General features: G+C 42.2%; 1 protein-coding gene across 1 annotated transcript in view; it reads right to left on the bottom strand.

The window, feature by feature from the left end:
• Positions 1 to 343: 343 nt before the first annotated feature.
• Positions 344 to 22,603, bottom strand: part of ephb2b (eph receptor B2b) — a 222,287-nt gene continuing 200,027 nt past the window's right edge. The window contains exons 11-17 of the mRNA XM_069678316.1: positions 22,382 to 22,504; positions 21,990 to 22,237; positions 13,756 to 13,971; positions 11,579 to 11,728; positions 8,255 to 8,448; positions 7,236 to 7,391; positions 344 to 5,013 (exon numbers count right to left, since the gene is read on the bottom strand). Coding sequence (XP_069534417.1) covers positions 4,905 to 5,013; positions 7,236 to 7,391; positions 8,255 to 8,448; positions 11,579 to 11,728; positions 13,756 to 13,971; positions 21,990 to 22,237; positions 22,382 to 22,504 — 1,196 coding nt within the window. The 3' untranslated portion in view covers positions 344 to 4,904. The remainder of the gene's footprint in view (positions 5,014 to 7,235; positions 7,392 to 8,254; positions 8,449 to 11,578; positions 11,729 to 13,755; positions 13,972 to 21,989; positions 22,238 to 22,381; positions 22,505 to 22,603) is intronic.

Below are 22,603 nucleotides of genomic sequence, written 5' to 3'. Positions count from 1 at the left end.
TTTCCACCAAATATGGAGTGTGTGCTCTGTATCATATTTTACCACTTATAATAACAATAAAAATCCAAATCATAATTCAAATAATCATCGTCTACGAGTCGTTTAAACTGAATGATAGTATATCTATTAATTAATTCAAATGAGCAGATTTATATGGCCTATTTAATTTATTTATAATTATTTGCTTCCCCTTCCAACATCAGTAGATTCTAAATTTACTAACACATGCCGTCAGATCACCGCTGTGTAACTACAAGGACAAACATCCACATTATTTTATGTTTAAATGAAGAAATAATGAACAAAGCCGACGTCCCTGTTTTATAACAGATCTTATTTTTTATTGAGGAGAGTCGAGTTGGGCTTTCCATTTTTAGAAAATAAACCAATGACAATATTACAAATAATGAAATTGTTACATCATTCACAGGGTTACAGTCAATATACATTTATACAGAAATACAGGATCTCCCACATCAGTCACAGTGGTCTGAACCGGCACTGGGCTATAATGTGGGCTTTAAAAGGAGCGGGGAACGCTTGATGATCCCCCGTCTGTACTTTAGCCAACAGCCAGAGTGGTGGTGGGAGAAGGAGGGGGGGTCAGGGGGTAACAGAAGGGAACACAGGGTAATTTAGGGGAACGCAGTGGTACGAAAGTTTGTCCAACAGAGGGAAAGACACAGGTTTGTTCTGAGCAGCAGCAGCCGGCGTTTGTCCATCATCAGCCCCTGCCTGCTGCAGCTTTCACAGACTCCCTGCACCTGAAAGTGTCAATCCAACAAGCTACATTTGACCACCACAGCAGTAGAGGGCGCTCTGGCACTGCGAGGTGTGTCCATTATAAAAGGAGCCATTTTCTGTCCCTCCACAACAGGAGGCAGACCTCTCTCTCTCTGACCGTGCTGTAGCTGGGCGGCGTTCAAACGCAGCCCACTGGGTACACGCTGGCACGGCTCGTGTTTATGCACACTCTCATGTAACAGTAACACTGAGACTTAACGCTTTTCCTCCGTCCTTCAAAAATTGGCACACGGTGAGGGCAGGACTGAGCGGTTCTTTTTTTTACTTTGCTTCACAAATGTAAGAGGAGAAAGCAGAATATGTTTTGCTTAAAGCTGGAGTAGTCAAACGTTGTGTGAAACCATTACGACTGTCGCGAACCGCAGTGCATCTACTTCAATTTCCAGAGGAAAGCTGTAAAACGTTCTTTAACTGGAGAGGCTGGAGTGTGTGGAGGGCATATTTTTGGTGCTGTTAAACTTCACAATAAAACTACATCTGAAAAATTAAATTATAAATATCCTTTTCTGGAGAGTGAACAGAAGAAGCTGCTTTAAAGGGGAAGTGAAATAAAAGGGCACAAGAACCTTTTTGTATGTACAAATGTTGAATTGAAATAAAGCCGATTTTAATTTCCCAGAGATCCAATATTCATGTACAGCGTGCATCCCAATGCACTCCTGTCCTGTTCAAACCATTTACGGTAATGGACAGTCATTTCACTCCAATGAAATATTCAGTCTGATTTCAGAGAGGTGATAAAATAATAACCACCACATTTCTTCTTCGAATATTTCCACCTTAAAAACTGCTCTCAGATTAATTGGTAAATTGTTTTTTTTAATACACTTTTCAATAGTGTAAGATTTGGACATCGGGGCTTTTATGCAAAGGCTCAGCTTTAGAGTGAAGAAAGCAGCCAGCCTGCTGCTCAAAAGAGAGAGGACCACTCGAAACACTTGACATGAGTGCGTCAGTTTCTTTTCCCACCGGCTCCAACTGAAACAATACGTCTCTTCTGTGCCATCAGAATCATACGGTACATAAATACTTAATGCGGTGCTTTCAAACACTTTTTTTTTACTCCTTCAGAAGAAATGAAAAACAACACTCTTTAGAAGGAGCTGAAAATGTATTCTCTTCTGAGTGTGTGCAACATAAAGCCAACTTCAGCATGATTTTATGTTTTGCAGTTAGTACGTCTGCCCACCCAGTTTAAGGTACTTCCTTCAAGCCGAGTTCAAGGATAATTGCTCGATTAATAACTCAAACTCTTGGCAGCGTCCGCAGGACGATCGTCTGAACGGGCTTTAATGGTGCCGGAGCAGAAACTCGGCAGCCTTGTGTATACTTTAGATTAATTTCTCTAAGTGTTTTTCCTGACGAAGGAGTATTTCCCGCACCGTGACAAGAGGTACAGCCTCAGCCTCACATAAGACATAAAACTGATGAGCTGTTAAGTATTAAGAAATGGAAAAGGGAAGACAGTGTAAAGCTTAGTTGAGAAAGCAAACTGCATGTTGGCATCAGTGGCATTTAGGTCACAGCGTCACTCCTCGCTCGTCTCTCAGCTATGACTAACAGCTCATGATTCTCCTCCTCGAGCCTCATATGTTACAAAAATTTGGGGAATATTCGGCCTGATGTGTTGCACTGCAGAGGAAAATAACCGAGGAGGGGATTATGGAGCAGAAAGAGAATAAAAATCCTCCCATCTCTGGCTCTGAGTTCTCTGGACAGCTGAGGACACTGAAAGGTGGGATGACGAGGGTGCAGTAACTGAGGTTTCTCACTTTTTTTTTTTCAACCAGGGTTTTGGTGCGGAAGCCACAAAAACTCTGAGGATTTGGTTCAAGCGAAAAAAAATGGAAGCATTGTCCGGTCTGGAGGAATCTTCAGACAAGACACAACTGGCGCTCTGATGAGGTCAGCCCGCCTGCTGCTGTTGATGCTTTTAAACTCGCCGAGACGAAGCCAGACAACTGCAGAAGTCCGACTGTGGTGAGATCAGTAAGAGCGGCAGACAGGTGGCGGACAGGCGTGTGTGATCAAGGGGAGCGAGAGGGAATCAGTGCCCCGGACAGAGCGGCCGGCTGTGGTCGGGGTGCGGACGCCCTGCTGCGACCGGACACATCTTACCGATGGCTCACAGCTGGACGTCCGTGTCTGGCTGTCAGGACTCGGAGCAGAGCCCAGGAGGAACTCTGCACTGCTGGTATCATTTAATGGCTGTGTACATAACCCAACACCTCCAGGGAATCACTGCATTGCTACGACTCCATGTTTCCCCCCCACACAAACCCTTACACCATGTTCAACGACGACACAGACAATGATCGACAGCTCTGCTCACAGGAAATGATACAAACAATGCATATACTGTCTGTCAAATCAAATCAAACCTGTCTTCTTTAAAGACACGGTGTATGCACCAACATGTATCATATTTCAAAATAAAACGTCTAAGCATTGATGGAAGATCCAGAGTGTTTGTCAGAGTCTCACGTTAGACTCAGTGCAGGAGAAAATCAAAGTGGTAGTCAAACAGTTCAGTAATATCCATACAGAAATTGCAAAAATATAACACGTTGCATTTTTTGTTTTCCATCCAACAAACGCCTGATGGTGAAGTCTACTCATGACTCGGTTTTTATGTGTTTGCGTGTAAAAGAACCATGTGCGGGACCAAAACTTTAATACTTTCAACATAAAATCTTCAAAAGGAAAAAACTGGAAGAAGAAGAAGAAGAAAAGAGTGAATATAATGCAGCCACATTATACTCTGTAAAGTGTGTCAAATCCAAGCTCTCACCAAACAGAGTTTCCAGTAATTGCAGCAAATCAAAGCACTGTGAAATTAAGCACTCACTCAGCATGCTATCAAACACGAGTCCCGACGCTTCAGGAGACACTGCTGCTCCCCGTGCGCGTGCTGTGCACGTGCAACATGTGCACAGAGATGAACAACGTGAAGGAGGATGTACTGTATGTGTGTGTGTGGATGTAAACAGTAGAACCTGTTTCTTTTGGTGTGAATCTATGTAGTTTTTCACAGAGTAAGGAAACAACTTAAATCCTCCCCGCGCTCAGTTCTTCTGCTCCTGGACTGATCGTAACCGAGTCTTTGCGTTGTGGCAGGTCAGGTGCGTCTGATATGTACAGTACAGGGTTCATGGTCGGGGTGCAAAACAGGAAGATTTCTACTTGGCAAGATGTGACCGTGAAAAGGAGAAATAAAAACAAACTTGTCGTTTCGTCTATAGTGAGAGGAAGCATGGTGAGACGGATTCTTCATCACAAAATTTCACACAATATAGAAAATTACTTGCAATGAGAAAATTGTTTTTTTTTCTTTTCTGGAGCGTTGATTTCACCGCGTGAATTGTCAGTCTGAATGTTTTTGACATCAGTCTATGCCAAAGTAAAGTCCATTTCATGGTTTTTTTATTTATTTTCTCTCCTGTGGAAACAGATTGGAGCGCACGTCGATCCCTCGGTCGATCCCTCGGTCTCCTCTGCACTCTGCGTTTCCTCGTGACGTCCAAAATTCAAACCGGCAGAGTCGATATCCACGCCGTGTCGAGGATGGCCTTCTCTTCCTTGTTTTCTTTTTTTCGCCCTTTTAAAGGGTAGCTTTCCTACTCAGTCCGTCTAGTGTACAACCTTATAGCATCTATAAATTTAGATAAACTCCTTGCCTTTTCTCAGTTTTTCTTTTTTTATGTCTTTAAAAAATTCTTTACAAAATTATCAGAACAAACAAACCAAAAATAAAATGTCCAACATCAAATGAAAAATTGGTGGAAGATTGAAGAATGTGTTGCTGGTCACTTCTAACCTCCCGGGTTTCTAGCTCCAGAGGTGGGTCGGCTGCGGGTCGCCCCCCGTACGGACTTCCACGTCTCTCCACAGCTGATCCCGAGGATGGAGGGAGAGTCAGGGTGCGGGGAAGAGGAGAAGAGAGAGGGAAGTGGAGAGGGGGAACGGGGGATGAATGGTCGTCCGGTGGGGAAGACCAGACACACTGTAACTGCGATAAAAACATCCACTCCATCCTCCGCTCCCAGAGCCCTGCATCCCAACCGCCTTTTTTTCTCCCCCCTCTGCTCGGCTCGGGAGGGTCAGACCTCCACAGACTGGATCTGGTTCATCTGTGCGCGCATCATCTGGACGCTGTTCAGGATCTTCTTTTGATGGCCCGCTAACGTCACCCCGACCCGGAGGATGTCACTGCGGGGAGAGAGAAGCAGATGTCAGGCTGATGTTAGCACAGACTACAAATATATTTATCTTAAACATATCCACAAGAACAGAACATATGGAGGCATGACGAGGGGGCTGGCAGAAAACAGCTAAAACACATTCTGTAGATGAAAAGTGACGGCAGTAATCAGGCATGAAACATGCTCATTTTACCAATAAAAAGCTGCGCTCACATCCGTCTTTGAGGCCTGACAGCTTATATAATCATAGACAAATGTTTGAATGCCAGTTTCATGTGATTTTCTGTGACTTCCTCGCTGATGTGGTTAACCCCGCACATTCCATAGCACAAAACAAATGCTGCAAAATTCACGACATCTCAATAACTCAAACACGACACACGAGATTCATGGCAGAGATTATGCAGAGTTATTAAAGGGGACATTTTTTAGCTATGCAATCAATTTTCTGTCAGTATGTTTTTTGAATCACGTTGATAAAGTTTGTTTTATTTTCAAAATCGTATTTTAATTTTATTATTTTTCGGGGCCTCTCCTTCCTCCTGAAACGAACAAGCTGTTTTCCCATTCAAAGGTCAGACCACATAGTCCCTCCCCCACGAGGGCGATCCCACGTGAGGGAGCGGCCGCACTGCACTGCCCCTCCAGAGTTGTATAAAACATGGCTGCTCAAGGATCGGTTATTCGCCTTATATGTACGAGCCAGAATCACCAGGAGGTATCAGAATGGTAATTTGAAATCTCGACGACTTGACTACAAGCTCGTGCAAGAAGGCAGCCTGAGGTGAACGACGGTGAATGACGATTGGTCGATTTCAGCGAAAGCAAGGTTCTACGTAGAAACTTGCAGCTGTTCTGAACGGCCCATTTCAGAGGCGACCTTTTTAAACATGTCATTCTGGAAAAACTGAATTATGCAGTTTTCACTTTTTCACTGTGCACAATAAACAGCCAAACATGTGAAACCCATGCAACATATGAGAATATCCATTTAAAAAGGTCTAGCCCCTTTAAAGCTGCTGTGAGGAACTTTCGGTTTGTGTTGATTTTGGCGCCCCCTGTGGACAAAGCCGTACCTCTTATCTCTTTGCTGATTTTGTCCTGTACATGCTTACGTGGTGGTTTTTAACACATAATCTCATCCTGCTTTCTTTAACAGTCATATGTATCCCTCACTTTAAATAAATCAAAGGCAGCGTGCAGTTAATCGCTTCGTCTGACACCTACCCCCCGCCAGCAGTTCCAGGCATCAAAAATAACTATATAGAAATAATCAGTCTTGTTGCTGGTGTTCTGGTTTGCTTTTGTAGGTCACACAGAGTCATCAGAATGATTTTCAGTCTGTTTCTTAACCAGCGTAAAACTCCTCACAGGAGCTTTAAAAATGCAATCAGCACATTCCTTTTTAGTGTTCAGCCATCAGCTGCAAAAAGAGTGACATACCCGCTGTTTCACCTGCCCTCATTCTACCTTTTTACCCTGATGAAGACGCCACACACGCTTTGGTTATTCCATGATTAAATAAAGGATTTTATATAATCATAATGAGAGTGCTTCAAAAGAAATAACATAGATTTTATTATAATTAAACGTGACAGTCATTGTTTTGTTTCTATTTGACTTCTCTCCCTGTCCTTTGAGAGAACCTTACTTTTTTTATCACCAACGTTGCCGTTTTCTGACCTCGCGTGCGCTCCATATTCTGTATTTTTTCTGTTTGTTGAACAGACAATGAAACTCCTCACTCCTAATTCTGATCCCCAGCAGTAATCACGCTTATTGGATTACACGTCACCATCTGTTTTGTTCAAAGAATTGAAGCCCGACATCTCTGTGGGTTAATCTCTGGCTCGTGATTCTGTTGTCCAGAGACAGGAAATGATTTCTATCTGTTTCTCTACAGGGGTTATTCCTAACGTGATCATATCTTCTAAGTCGGGATGATGTCTCTCTGAATATTTGGGCTCGGCGACCTCATATTACAATGTTTCGTGACAATCCTTAAACCGAGGTCAAAGAGAGGCCTGATAAACACAAAGAATAAAGGGCAGTGTTGTGGCTGCGAGCTATTGCGCCTCCTGTTCAGCTTCGTAACTGCAGTATTACCATCTGCTAATTACATGCAGTGCACCTATGAAGGGCCAGAGGCAGAGTCTGGTGTTTGTTCAGGTTTTAGGGAAACCCGTCACACTCAGCCGACCAAGAACAGCCGGTATCATCCGCACTTACTCCATGGTCATCTGGGACACCACGTCGAATGTAGAAAAGTCAGCGTTGGCGAAGTTGTCTTTGTACTGGCCCATCTTGATGGCGTCCAGCCACTCGTCCACAGTGCTGAAGCTGGAGAAGTCGGGGATGCTGCGGTCCAGGAGCGGGAGGTGCACACTGAGGGAGACACAAGCAGGAGCCGGTAAGAGTAATGATGATACAGAATGGCAGCTCTAACATCCCTGACAGGCCGGACCACCTGCAAATGATTCAAACATGAATTATTATGAAGCATTAGATTCTCAGAAGGCTAGACAGAACTCTAGAGAATCCCCCCGGCCTTAGTCGTGAACCAATATTTTCCAAACTGATTCCTCATAAAGTGAATTTTCCAAATGAAGTGATAGGCTTCAGGGAGCCAATATACCCACTCAGTGTCTGTGGAAAATCTGGCTCTCGGTCCTCCACACACCGCAAATGAAAGTACAGACAGGGGATAATGGAAATCAGTAAGCCCAGCCTCTCAGAGGAAACTAACACCCAGAGCAGAAACGCTTCAAATTGTTTTGTTTTGAAAACTGCAAAAACTGCTACAAACCAGGTTTCGCCCGCAGCGTTTCGTGGGAAGGTTTTGATCTATCAAACCAAAAGGCTTTAATTTACATAACCGCTCGGCGCCAGGAGAAACAAGAGACACTTGTGTTCGGAGAAAAGTCAACTGTGCCACGGATGGCACTGCAGCAGGAGCAAGAATTTCCTGGGAGGAAGACGAGCGCCTTTACGTACAGAGAGAATAAGATGCATAATATTGTTCGAGATGTTATCCACATCAATGTGAAATGATGCTAAAACCAAACTCTAAGTTGTGGGACGCCGACAGAGACGAGATGCAGATACCACACTGAGAGTGAAGCGCTGAGAAGAACACACATTTTAGACTATTTATACCAAATGTTATGACTACGAATATTAACAGCAGACAATGGGAATGTGAGTCAAATCATGAAACAAATTCCTTCGATGACTTTGCTCTGACTCACCCTGAAGACAGTGGGGTCATGGCCTTCAGCGTGTTGGGGTTGCGGATCATCTTGTCCAGGTTGTTGACGATCTGGCTGAACTTGGGCCGGTTGTTGCGGTCCTTCTGCCAGCAGTCCAGCATAAGCTGGTGCAGCGCGCTGGGACAGTCCATGGGTGGGGGCAGCCGGTAGTCCTGCTCTATGGCGTTGATGACCTGCAGGGGGAGACACAGATCTCTAAGGGTTGCTATGAGGCTCTACAGAGAGGAGAGAGAGTACGATCCAGAGGTGGAAAAAAGTACTCTGATGCTTGACTTTCAAAACTTTTTGTCTTTATATCAGAAGTCAGTGTTTGTTTTTCTTGATTTGTCATAAATTACACTATTCGATCAGAACCGATGATGTATCAGTGCATGTTTCTGTTGTCGCTGGTCAAGGTGGAGACGATGAGGTTGTCCAAACATTAAGGTTATCAAAAGTGTCACAAAATAATGCTTATTATAATGCTTTAATTATATCTATTTTTCTTTCTGTTGCACTGAAACCTGTCAGAAGGTTTAGAGATTAAACGGGCCTGTCTCAAACTGGACCCTCCCCACTCCCACGCCGTCGTGGAGTGAACTCCGTTTGACGTCACACTCACAGCCGAACGGAGCAGCCTTCGTTTAGGATTAAATACAGCGCCGAGCTTTGAGACGAACTCCCCTCACTCCGGTGGAGAAAGGAAATGTGTGTAACCATGGTTTCATGTCACACAGATAATCGAAGCTACGTAAATACCAGTGAGGCAGAGTCATTAAGATCACTCCATATCATGAGGAACATAAACTTTGCTTCCTTGGTGGCTTTTCTTATCTGTAAAAATATATATTTTTTGGGGGGCTTTTTATGCCTTTATTTGAAGAGGGGACAGTGGATAGAGCCGGAAACAGGGGAAGAGAGAGTGGAGGGATGACATGTGGCAAAGGGCTGGGGGCGGGAGTTGAACCCAGGGCCGCCGCATTGAGGACTGTAGCCTCTGTATATGGTCGCCGATTTAACCGCTGAGCCAAACCGGCACCATAAAAACATCTTTTAAACTCATGTTAATGACCTGCTGAGTTTTTACAGCCGTCCCTGTTGATATAACACACTTTAAAATGTTCACTTGTATTGTTTCTAGGCAAGAATTAGATCCTAAATATAACGTTAACTTTAAGACGCTCACGTCAGTACATTTTTTCATGTTTATCTTAATTAAAGCAGTTCTCGTTTGTACGGGTGATAACACGGAACTTTAATTTACGTCTCTCATCTCATGACGAACATACCACAGTGCTGCACCTGGTCAGTATGTCACGTCGGCTCATACTTGCTGGTAGGCGGTTTAACAACTCCCACTCCACAGTCAGAGGTTTTGCACGGCACTCGATGTGGCGGAGCCTCGACGTGAGCGCGCAAACAGAGCGGAAGTGCGTAGGGAGAGGGTGTAGGGAGTGCGTCCCCTTTTGGAACTGGTATTCCCTTATGAACATGTTAAACCTGACAAGGGGCCCCAAAGTAAACACTACTTCTATTTGCAATGGGTTCCAAACCAAAAAGATGGAGAATCTAACTATTTACTTGAACAGTTTATGATGTTTTGATATTGCGATGGCCCTCCCATTAGTTAGAGCCTGCTGGTTGTTTCCTTTTCCTGGTTTTTGTTGCAGGTTACTGGTGGGCGGGGTTTCGCCGCGCCTGGGAGTGCCTGGCCAGTCTCCCAGGTGCATTTGAGAGCTGCCCGTCAACCTGCACTCTCTCTTGTCGCTGCTCTATGCTCGTCTCCTGTTCTGCTCCATGCCGCTGCTCACCGTGTGGCAGAATGACTTTGTTTAGTTGGCTTCGGACCTATTTTGTGATTTAGGTTTCGCACCCTACAACACGAACGATACACTTCCCATTCATCCAACAGCTGACACACTGACCAGCAGATTTATACACCTCATGCTCTTTGTACCCTTTAATAAGGCTTATTTTTGTAATAAATCTTTATATTGTATCCGTTTAAACCCTTTTTGTCACGTCTTGTGAGCCGGGTCATGACAATCATTTAAGTCCCTGGCCTTTAAAACATAGTGGGAGACTCTCACTTCTCTGTGTTGCCATGAGGCGTTTTTTGTGATGACTCCAGCACCTCTTCCATCATGTCATTATGATGTATGTCCGTTTAGTACTTGACTGAAATGTAGTGAATTACTTTCCACCACTGATACGCTCCAGTTGTCAAACATCCTCTCAGGTTGTAAAGACGTCAAGAGTTCATAATAAATATGCTGTCATGGAGCTTTTGAACACAACCTCCAATTTAAGCGATGTTCACAAAAGTCATGTCCAATATGAAGTAACTGCTGGCACTAATTCGATCTCTTTTAAAGAACATATAAGAACCACCTCACCAGCTCGTGCACCGGCTGCAGAACGCATTACTATGTGTTTCTTGCTCTGAGTCAAAGCTGTTAAATGATCATTGGAGCTGGCATAAATACTAATAAATGTGTGAATAAATATATCTGTGCACAAATCACCACATTAGTTCTTCATGTGAGGAGTTGTTAAACACCAGCTAGGTCATTACGAGCATAAACCTTATTCCAGCAACTTCTCCTGTCTGCCAGCAGTGACCTCATCTGTGGCCTTTACAAAGTATTTAATGCTCTCTCTCTCCGTAACACCACATTAATGCCGCGTCCGACTCGGGACGGGGATGTTGTTGGCCGTGAGGGCACGCAGAAGTGAGACAACCCCGAGGACACTTGTGACGAGGACGCACAATCCCCCTGCTCATTATCGGGGGCCATTAAAGGAGCTCCATTCAAACCCAGATTAATCTCATTCATGAGACCTCCGAATGAGGACCCCGATGGAGCAGAAACACTATCTGGAGCTGCTAATAAGATAACCGGTGAGCTCCTCAGTCCCTCTTAGCACATTAGTGTTCTCACTTTCAATTTGAAACTATTTTCATTATCTCTCTGCCCATAATTTGCTCTCTTCTCGGCTACCCAGAGGGAGAGAGGAAATGGAGGCTCCAGTCAAGAGCAGAAATTGTCCACCGAGCTCTGCCGTGCATTTCAAATGATCTGATTATGTCCCTGCGGTGACTGTGGGGGAATTTTCATATAAAAACCCCTGAGTGAAAGCTGCTGTTGAGCTAAGAGAAAGCAGATACGATGACAAAATGCATCTCTGAGGAGTCTGAGGCTGTAATGAAACTCAGGAGTGTGTGTGCAGTGAGGCGTTGTGTTAAAAAATGTTTAAGGCTGAAATCTCACAAAAGACCCAATTGAGATTCTTAAAATAACTAAAGGGAAGTTAAATACATACGTCCTGATTGGTCATATCCCAGTAAGGCCTCTCTCCGTAGGACATGACTTCCCACATGACGATCCCGTAGCTCCACACATCGCTGGCCGAGGTGAACTTCCTGTACTGGATGGCTTCGGGCGCAGTCCATCGGATAGGAATCTTCCCTCCCTGCGAACACAAAGGGCACAACCTCAGCGAGTGGAAGCGAGACCGAAACCCGACCGTCACAGTGTCCTGGCTCCGGAGAGAGACACCGTTCACAGCAACAATGCTGACAGTAACCCAAACTGGGAGGTGGATATAACAAACCCCCTGGGAGCAACGTGTGGAACATGAAATACTGGAGGAGGAGGACGAGAGGAACAGGTGAAGGGGCGATGTGAGTCTGATAGGGAGAGCAGTGTGAGAGTGGACTGTGATATGCGTCAGAGTAGGGTTTAATAAAACAAAGTGGCAGTACAAGGTGAATGGGATCAATCAGGGTGGTTCAGAAAGAAGAATCAGACGAGCTCTTAATCATAAACTAATAAATATAGGGACATATTTGACCCTGTTCATCCCAAGGCAGGGCTCCAAGTTTCATACTTTTTCATGACTCAAGTTTCCAGACTTCTCTGTAGACTTTACACCAGAGAACAAATAGAAGTTTGATGTTTTTTTATGTTCAGAAATAGTTAATTAAAGCCCCCGGAAACCCAAATCCACAAAATCCTTCTAACTATGTAATTTATGGTCTTACGTACAAACTAGTAAGCATCTAAAAAGTTTCAGAAATTAGTTTTAATCCAAACTTGAGTTATTGCCATTCTCTCTGTGTTTACTTCCCTGACATTGGGGTTGAATGGGGCGTGGTTATGTTAGGGTATTTATTACGTAATAAATTCCTTGAACCAATCGTGCGCCAATCCCCCATGCGCCATAGTCGTGTTGACAGTTGCTATGAGACAGGTGTCAATCAACATGGGATACGCCTACACAGTCCTGAGAACTGGTCTAATCAGCCAAATGAGCTGTTTTTCAACAAGGTTTTCTAGTTGTTCTGAACATTTATTTTCACTCAGATTTTTTTTATTGGAAGCCGAGTTTCCTTTAAAGGTGTTTTAATGTCTTGTGTGTAATCTCGTGTGTGTTTTAGGGGATGGGGGCTGTATTTTGTACTCTTTTAACGTCTTGTGGAACAATCTACCTGAGGCCTTCTCTCTCTGTTAGCTCTTTAAAAGCAGCTCTTACTGCTGCACTCCCAGAACTTCTTATCTCTTTAATTTAATTGATAATTATTCAGTTCCAATTGATCTTATATTTTAATCTATTACTTAATTCTTTAGCGTAATCAATATTTAATTACTTCTATTTTAATATATATTGTTTTTTTTGCCCTGTCTCATTTCTTTTAATGTTCTTAATTGCTCTGTTTTTAACTGCGTAATTTCTTTATATATGAATGGTGGTCTAGAAATAAACTTGCCTTGCCTGATAATGCCCATGTCTTCTTACTATTTTATCACTTTTCTTACCTGCCCAGGGACTACGGGTGGAAAATAGCAGTTTACTAAAACCTGGTGAAATATTTGTCCTTGTTTTATAAACGGTTAAGGCCAGGCTTTATATTTTAACCCTTTACCCGCTGTGGCTGCTCGGTCCACATTCCTACCCAGGAATACATCTTTGACTACATGTTTGACCTGTTAAAGTAACCACAGCTACGTATTCGTGTAATATTTCCCCTCTACAGTTTTTAATACAGCCTTGCTCTTGTCCATGAAAACAACTATAAGAACTAAAAAAGGCGAAGATAGTCTGTTTACTTTTCTGATAACTACATCACTGCATTACTCATAAATCAGACCTTTTAAATTAGCGGGCCTTGGGCCAAATTAGGCCCTTTAACGACCTCAACCGACCCTTTAAATAATAAAGAAGTAAAAGTAGTAAGAGGCAACGACACACACATTAACAACACAGCTATAGAGAGATAACCTCATGTCATTTGATGATTATTACATCATTATTATTGTTATTTATATTTATGAAACAGTATTTAGTGAGAACAGCAACTTATGTGTCTTGTAGGATTAAAAAGGTAAATTTTCTTAACACATACTTATCCATACTTATCCAGACCTGGGAATAACTCAATCAAACTCCATACTTTTCCACACTGTGTGATGAAATAATAAGACTTGTACGTTTCTTACCAGAGCGCTGGTGTAGGTGGGGTCTGACGTGTCATCCTCCAGGAAGCGCGAGAGGCCGAAGTCCGACACCTTGCACACCAGGTTGCTGTTGACCAGGATGTTTCGGGCAGCGAGGTCGCGGTGCACGTAGTTCATGTCGGCCAGGTACTTCATGCCCGAGGCGATGCCACGGAGCATACCGACCAGCTGGATCACCGTAAACTGCCCGTCGTTTTGCTGCAAAACAGACGTGAGATGTTGTGTTACAATAAACGGATTGTGTATGGCTACATTCAATGAGTGCGGCTGAGTTGTGAGAAATTCAGAATGTCAAAATGTCAATTTCACTGTTCGAAAGGTTGAAAGGAATCTGTCAAACAGTTGTGACATGTTACGAATGTTTTTCAAATGTATTATTTACATTTAGACAAGTCAAAACTGAAACAATGATCTAATTATTTTTACAAGTAACAATAATCGAACATGAAATTAGAGTCTCAACATGTTGAAAAAGGATTACACTGATATTAATAAATATATCTTTGTTATAAATAATTTGCATTTCAACAAAAATCTTGAGTTGTATATAGGATTTTAAAGTTTTTTCTTTCAGTTTTAATAATGAGTCAAATTTAATCATATGATCTGTTACTGAGTTAACATACAGTCAGTGGCAAATGACTTGTTGAAGTTAAAGACACCTGTAAAGAACATCTACACGAGTGAAAACATTGTTGATATCACAATTTCACATTTTGATCAGTAGGAAATGAATCTCAGATATCTTTAATTAGAGCTGCTACTATTTAAAATACATTTTAGACATGTTGGCTTGGAATTCTAACTAGTTTGAAAGGAATTGTTGATTTTTACAATAACCGCTTGTGTTTAAAAGGTTCAGAGGCTAAGCTTGCTAACTTCAGAATTAAATTATTTCTTAAAATATTGCGTAAAAAAAAGTTTGTGTTGTGCAGAAACGTTGGGACTAAAGGGCTCAAAGCAACACAGATGGAACCAGTTCTGTTGAGGATTGTCTCATTTTGGCACTAATAAAAAAAGACGCTATAATCATAGTTAAAACTCTACACACAGTGACGTAAAGTTAAAATATTTAAAACAGATTTAGTATCTTATGTGAGTTTCTTTGTGGTAATGATTCTTATAAAACTCCTCCTGCATGCACCCATGCGACCAAAATGTGGCATTAATGAAAAAAATGTCCGTTAACTCTTTTAGTCTAATTATAATAATTTAATTCTGACATGTCTGCTTGTAACCAAACCCGTATGCGTCTAATGCAGAGAAGTTACTTTGTAGTATAAGTTTCTCTGCAGAGGCCCCGCAGGACGCTAACACTGAGGTTCTGCTTGGGCTGCACCGGGCCGGGCGGGGGGCTAAGCCGGGTCTGGCAGGCTGTCTACAGCTGTTCCCCTACTCGGTTTGGTGAGGGCTTTACCACATGCACGGGGAGCGTCTGGAGCAGCGGTGCAGCTGTGCCTCCAACTGCGCACACCTGCACTCTCCCCACCACCCACCACGCTGCCCGGAGAACACAGGATTCCAGAGAAAGGAGCATGGGAGCTCTGGGACGGGTGTGGACAGACGGACGGGCCCAGAGAGGGGGGTTTGGAAGGGCACGGCCATATTAACAGCCTGCCTGACCGCTCCACTAGCCTATTTCTCTTTCAAACACTTTGCTGCTCATTAGCCCAGCGGATGCTTCTCCTCACGTCAAGCTGCTCCTCCTCGTGCACCGCAGCAATTAAGCAGGATGCATAATTCATGAAAACCTTTCTCAGAATTACACATTGCCACCTAATCTGTGCGCTGTGTTTGCATAAACTTTAATTGGGAAGATTCCTGCGAAGTCTTCAGGGTCATTTAGGTGGAAAAAACCTCCAAAAGTTTAAAAAACTATGTGAGTCACAAGAGAGCATCATTTATTTATACAAAAATATTTTTTTGTGTCAAAGAAGGACCTTCATTATCTTTACTTTCTCTGCTCATGCAGTAGCTGGTTCCAGAGACCAGTCGAGCTCTGACTGATTTATTCTCCCCGTTTTCTTTCTTTCTCTACCCTGCAGAGTTATTCTGTAAAACAGTATTTGTATAAACCCCCTTTAATGCCTAAAACACAGTATAAGGTATCGGCTAGTAGGCCATTCAATGCACCAACCCAACAAAATCAACAGGTTTCAGGTGAATGATCATGTGACAATAAAAAACAAGAACAGCACGGTGGTAGCAGAATGTGTAGCGATAGTGAATGCTTGCTGAAAGTTACCAATCAATGTTTTGCCAATAATAATATGTACATAATTATTTCCCTCTGGTACCGGAGGGGTAACCAGCATCGACTGATAATCAGGTATAGGTATCGGGAAGGAAGAGAAGTGTTTGAAACACATCTAAAAATTAAAAACTGTGAATGTATTTATACAGAAAATATTTTTTGTATCAAAGACAAACTTATTTTCTTTGCTTACACAGCGCTTCTAGAGGCCAGGCTACCGCTCATTGATCTACTATCCTTGTTTTTTCTCTCTCTCTACATCGTAGTGCAATCGGACACTGGTGGCAACAGGCAGTGCAGAGTAAAGAAGTTTTTATGTGTATATCATAAATATCATCATCATCAAGAATATCCTAATTGACATCCTCAATATCATCATCATCAATAGCATCAATGTCATTAAGTGCAGAGGTGTTCATAAAGAGCTGGGTCTTTAGCTTCTTCTTAAAGGTGGAAAGGGACTCTGTGGACCGAATGGAGTTTGGTAACTCGTTCCACCACCTGGGACTAAAGCTTAAAACGCAGTGTCAGGTGTTAGCGACCACGCCAGTCACAGATCAGATGCCATTATTTAGCAACCCTCCCCAAAAAATCTTCTGGTTTCAGGTGAAAAATCACTCGATGAAAAACAAACAACAGTGCCGTGCTAGCAGAGAGTGTAAGCTAGTCAAAGCTAGCAAAATATCAGGCGCATACTCGCTGATACGTTTAAGTATCAGACTCGGTATCAGGAAGGAAAAATTAGTATCGGAACATCGTTCCATCAATAACCAGGAGTTTGAAAAACTGTGTGAATCAAGACGTAATTCTAGTCAAGCTCTCATGGATGTACTCTTCCTCTTCCTTAAGTAGAGTTGTTCCGTTAACAAAACCAGTATCAGTATAGGCCTTTGATATGTCCTGCAGCCTAAAACGTAGTATCGAGTATCAGTGAGTCTGCAGTGGCTGCAACAATTCGATACTACAGATGTATTAGTCAGGTGAATTATCATGTGACAATTAAACAGCAAGGCCCTAGCTGAATTTTTAGTAAAAGTGAAAGCTATCGGTGCTTATCCACCGATAATATGTATATATTTTTTCTGCACTGGAATTAGCGGGATACGGCCGGTGCTCAAGTCTAGGTATCAGAGTTTTTGGGAAGAAAAAATGGTACTGAAACATCTCTAGCCTTTTCTGCAACACACAGCAGGGGAGTTAATCCTTCAGCAGGCAGCTCAAATCACACTGCAGTGACCATTTTCACCGACCATCCACGGCAGTCCCCTCAGAGGAGACACAAACCGTGTGCAGAGCCTCTGACACTGTCAGCAGCTGTTGTCATAAGCTGTCAGTGTGAGGTGCCGCAGAGGTTCCCTGTTGTTTTGAATACAATGTGCTGTCAAATATGTTTAGCAAACATCTACATATACACAAACAGCCTTCACTCCCAGCTCAGATTCCAAAAAGAGCTGATGCTTTGTGTCTCAGAGGTTGGAGGCAGAATGCAAATAAAGGCTGTGAAGGCAGTGTGAGCAGAGCGCTGACAGGAGCTCCATGTCTTCTTCTGCAGGAGGGGTTTGATGTGAGCTCGCAGCAGAGGGCTTACACTGGCTGTCAGAGCAGGAATTAAACTGTGGGAATCATTTCAAGAGGTGGAGGCTGGTTTTTTAGGCCATTTGGTAATGCTGCTCAATTCTTCAATAACAGTTATTCAGTAATATTACATGTTCTTATTAATTGCTTATAAAATTTACTGTACAATTTACTTTATATACATCTTTATCCCCAAAACAACACCTTTCTATTTTATAGTGTCACTGCACCCCTAGTGGTTCTTTTGAGAATAACACGGAGGCTTAAGATTTGTTTTAAATGTTCATTTACAAAATAGCAGGCATGCGTGAGTTCTGATATAACTAAGTTAAAAAAAAAAAGTGAATGTACGTCCGATAAATGACAGTGGATATATAATATTCCTATTTTCATTGCAATTGTTGTCTGTTTTAAAATATACCGTCGCAATAAAAGCAATCATGGTAAAGTTAATGTTTGTTTGTATATTTTTAATGCCAGTGTCAGTGTTTGAAGTGGGGATGTATGAGGTAATTGTAAGTGTGCTACGTACTGTAGATATCAGTCAGCAGGGTCCCTGTTAGGAGAAGCCGGCTGGAGTTCCTGCACTGACGCTAAGCTAAACAGTGCTGTAGACGGAGTCAGGCGTACCACGTACTTTAGCCACTTAAAAGAGTCCTCCATATAAATAAACATTTCAGTTCAAAGAGGGGGTATTATGCTGTTTCGCATTTTCCAGACTGAACGTGGGTGAAGTTTAAAATCTGTAGGTGAAAATATGTTGGCGTAATCCCCAGTCTTCTCAGCTCAGTCTGCAGGCTGCTGTGAACGCAAGGTTTCACACAGTTTTTTCCTACACGCTGCACTTTGTGAGGTCACAAAGTGCAGCCTCAGCAGGCTTCAGAGAGCTGGCCAATCAGGAGAAAGTGGGCTTGTAGGGGCGGGGTTTCTTAAAGGGACAGAGCTGACTGAGTCGTTTTAGGCAGAGGCTGTGTGAGGGCCTGCACAGAGCACCAGAGTGAGAAAAATGAGGAGATTTTTTTACCTGTACATTATGCTAAGCTACTCCACAGGTATCACAGAGTGAAATATGAAGCTTGAAATGAGCATATTTTCCCCCTTTAAGTGTACACTGTAGGTTCACCTTAGCCTCAGACAGCCCTTATCCTCGGCACTATGTCTTACTCTGCACAACGACCCTTTATACCTACATATGCAGTGCATGGTCTCACAACAGCTGTTTGGAGACAACAAATAAAAGAAAATACAGTTCTATGGAACCCACAAAATGCCGTTCACGGTGGGGACTAGAGGATATTGTTTTCCTACGCATGTCAGCTGTTTGAGTCAGAAAGAGCCGCAGCTAGCACAGACTGAAAGCAAACTATATTTTCCTGAAGATATCACAGTTGGTGCAAAAATCTGAACAATCCCTTTAACCGTGCCCAGGCTTTCTGCTTTTTTGCAGAGAGAAATAAGCTAACTGTTGCAGCCATCACTGTATTGTTTCTCTCTATACAGGCTTTTCTTTTGTTTTTTTTTGCCATGAATGCATTGCCTCAGCCAGAGGTACTTTTAAAGTAAGTACTTTATTAAATAAGAATGAGAACCCCGGCTGTAATGCATAACGCAGGAAAACATACTTTTGTTACTTCAGGAAAGGCCTTGGTTTAAGTTAATTTATGATTTGGCATCCCACTGTACTCACACTGGCATAATCCCTGTGTCACATTCAATAGAGAGTTCCCATTACATCATTTGCAGTCAAACTAAAAATAAACCTTTTTTTGGCAAAGCTGGTACATCTCCAATTTCCATAAATCAGAGGCTCTTTTCATTCAAATCCAAAAATGCTAAAGAGCCATTAGGGATGATAAAAGCTTACAAAATAGTCTTATTAGTGAAAAAGTTTGTTTTTATTTCCCTAACATCCCAGAGACAGATGGTGAAAGGCTGTGTGACATCTCATCTAATATCCCGCCTCATTTTTTAACATCTGACATCTCATTTAAAGTCTCGCAAAGTATTTGAATTATTTATGGGGGTTGTAAATGGAGGAGCGCGGCCGCTCTGTAATATCCTCCTCTGGTTAGATTATGAAAATTAAAAATCCAGTGAACTTATGAGCGCTGCATATTTCTTGTCAGGGAGTAGAGGGCGGGGGGAGTATGTGTATGATTCCTACAGTATATGCATTCATATACAGTACTGCATAATCAGCAGTGGGCTATATGTGGGATGAATGCAAAGCAAACACAAGAGAGACATCAAAGAGACACAATGTGCTGGAGGGTAACTACTAAGACCCTGTTAAGTTGTGGTTTATCATTACTCGTGCAGAAAAAATATTAAATATAGAAGGAAAAACATTCTTGTAGTGAAGAGATATTCTGTCAGTTAGCAGTACGGCATGATTGCATAAGCAAGAACACCTCGACAGAAGTCATGGTTGACATTATAACGGCTGCTCAGGAGAGATTCTGTGAATATTAATGTTAGCTTGAAGTAGGATTACTGTGCATGAGTGTAACCTCGTCAAATTATGGGATAAATATGTGTGTATGCCTGAGATTTTGTGTGTGCAACAAGGACATAAATCCTTGTTTGTCAGGTGTTTTAAAAACTTAAGTTAACTTGGACTTGAAGGTTAATCCTGTGAGATTAAGAAACAGCAAGAGCAGCCTTTTCAGAAACAAGCTAACGCCGTAAAAAACTATCTGCAGGAAGTGACAACTGTTGATTTACCTCTGTTGATTTAAAGACAACTAGCTGCCAGCTGTGGTTTTAATTAACATTAATTCAGGGAGAAAAAACAATTGAGCAGTTTTGTCTTAAAATACTGTTTGCATGTTGGTGCTGATTGCTTCTTGTCATTTTCTGGCAGGCAGCTAGCAGATAGCTTGGCAGTTAGCATGGCACTTAGCTTGGCAGATGTTGGGTTTAACCAACACTGATGGAAACAAATTTCAAAAATCTTACTTAAAGGTTTTGTCACAATAACAGCTCTGACTTGGGACATCCAGGATTTAAAGCAGTGAAGCAGCTCAACGTGTCAGTCTGTGAGGCTAATGGTATGTTAGCTCAAGCAGCTTAAGCGAAGAGATGCCACCAGAAGCAGGAGATACAGTCAGCTAAATATCAAAACACTGTCACACCTGATTCAACAGTTTGTCATTGTTACCATATGGCCAATAATGCTACTTTTGTTCCTAAGAATAAAGTCACTGTTGTATGTTATAATTGTATTTCAACATTGTTGATGTAGGTAAAATAATAAATGAGGGCTCAACTGGTCAGTTGATGTTTCTCTGTCTGATTGGTGGACACATAGGAGCCAAACTTACAGTGTGAGATTCTACTGAAGAAACTAAATAAGTTTGTGATTAACCTGAGTATATTCATACATTTTTTAATAATATGCAGATCACAAATAAAGGCATCATTTAATCGGTAGAAAATAATCCCAAGTAAAAGGGCATGTTGGGCAATTTTCAACAGTATCTCATATATAATTTGAAAAATCTTGTCGTTCTTTCTGCTGTAATTTCACTATTTCTGGCATCTTTGTGCAATAACTCAACTGTGCAATACGTTGACATAAATACTGCCCTATACTGTTCATTTTGTATAGAACTCTTTGCATGTAACTCTTATTTTAAATTCAACTTTTATTCTGGCAATTATATTTAATTCTGACATTCATATTTAAATTACCAAAGATCCAATTCTCAAGATTGAATCTTCATCTTTTTATTTCTTATTTTATTGTATATATAGACTGCTGCACATATTTCTTACGACTACATATATTTCCTACATTTTATTGCCATATATTTCTCCATGCTTCTCTCTGTATCAGAGCAACTGTAACGCTCAAATTTCCCCCAGGGGATATATAAAGTATTTCTCAATTCTGATCTTTCTCTGCGGTATAATTTTTGAGCTCTTTAAAGTTTGAACTCGAGAAAGTTAATTTGATGTAGTTTGTGATTCGGGAAGGACGAAAGGCTAGTACAGCTTAGTTTTCTAGCTTGCATGTTTGTATTGCAAACTAGCTACGAAACTATGCTTCAAACAGCGAGAAAGGTATCCTAAATTATAAACAAGGATAACCCTAAACCTAACCCTAACCCCAAAGCAGGGCTGAGGCAGTCTGCTCGCTCACAATGCACCCTGGTACATGTAGGCACTGCTGCAGCTCTACAAGCAGGACAACTCAGCTTTCTTGGTCAAAAGAGCACACAGTACGGAATTGATTGCTTAGATAGACCACATTTACCTTCAATCCTAAATAGACGTCCACATTAAACAAAAGAATCACTTTAAATCCCAATTGCTAGAACACTTTTTCCTTCAATGGTTGTCTTCTGAATGAGACACAAAATTCTGCAGGAATCTGGTCGCTTACTCTGAGAAATGAGTCCAGGGATCCGTTCTCCATGAACTCTGTGACGATCATGACCGGGCTGCTCTTGGTGACCACGCCCTCCAGGCGAATGACGTTGGGATGGTCGAACTGGCCCATGATGCTGGCCTCACTCAGGAAGTCCCGCCTCTGCTTTTCTGTGTAGCCGGACTTCAGAGTTTTTATGGCCACAAACATCTCTCTTTTACCTGGAAGCTTCAGATTACCGCTGCACACCTCTCCAAACTCGCCTGTGAAGAGGTTACAGTGAAGAAAAATCAACGATCTGAGCGATCAGTAAGCAGATTTTATGCATCCGCTTAAAAATATACGTATATCTAAGGTTTTTTACAGTGATGCATTCCACGCACGTTTAGGTGATATTTTTCCATTACCTGCACCAATGACCTGTTCAATCTTCACACAGGATATATCAATCTCCTTGGCGAACTCCCTCACTGCCTCGTTGGGGTCCTCATATGTGAACGGATCAATATAAATCTTCATTCCTGGAGTCACTTGGAAAAAAGGAAAGAGGGGCTATAATATTTAATTCTGGTGGTCATGCTCACACTCCTAAGGGCCTCACAGTGAGGAGCATTAACAATATACTCTCT

The sequence above is a fragment of the Semicossyphus pulcher genome, unplaced genomic scaffold (genome assembly GCF_022749685.1).
Source record: "Semicossyphus pulcher isolate SPU_LCO1_2020_fin unplaced genomic scaffold, fSemPul1.0.p SCAF_3, whole genome shotgun sequence".
Lineage (NCBI taxonomy): Eukaryota > Metazoa > Chordata > Actinopteri > Labriformes > Labridae > Semicossyphus > Semicossyphus pulcher.
The sequence above is the reverse complement of the archived record's forward strand: the minus strand, read 5'-3'. Positions and strand labels throughout refer to the sequence as shown.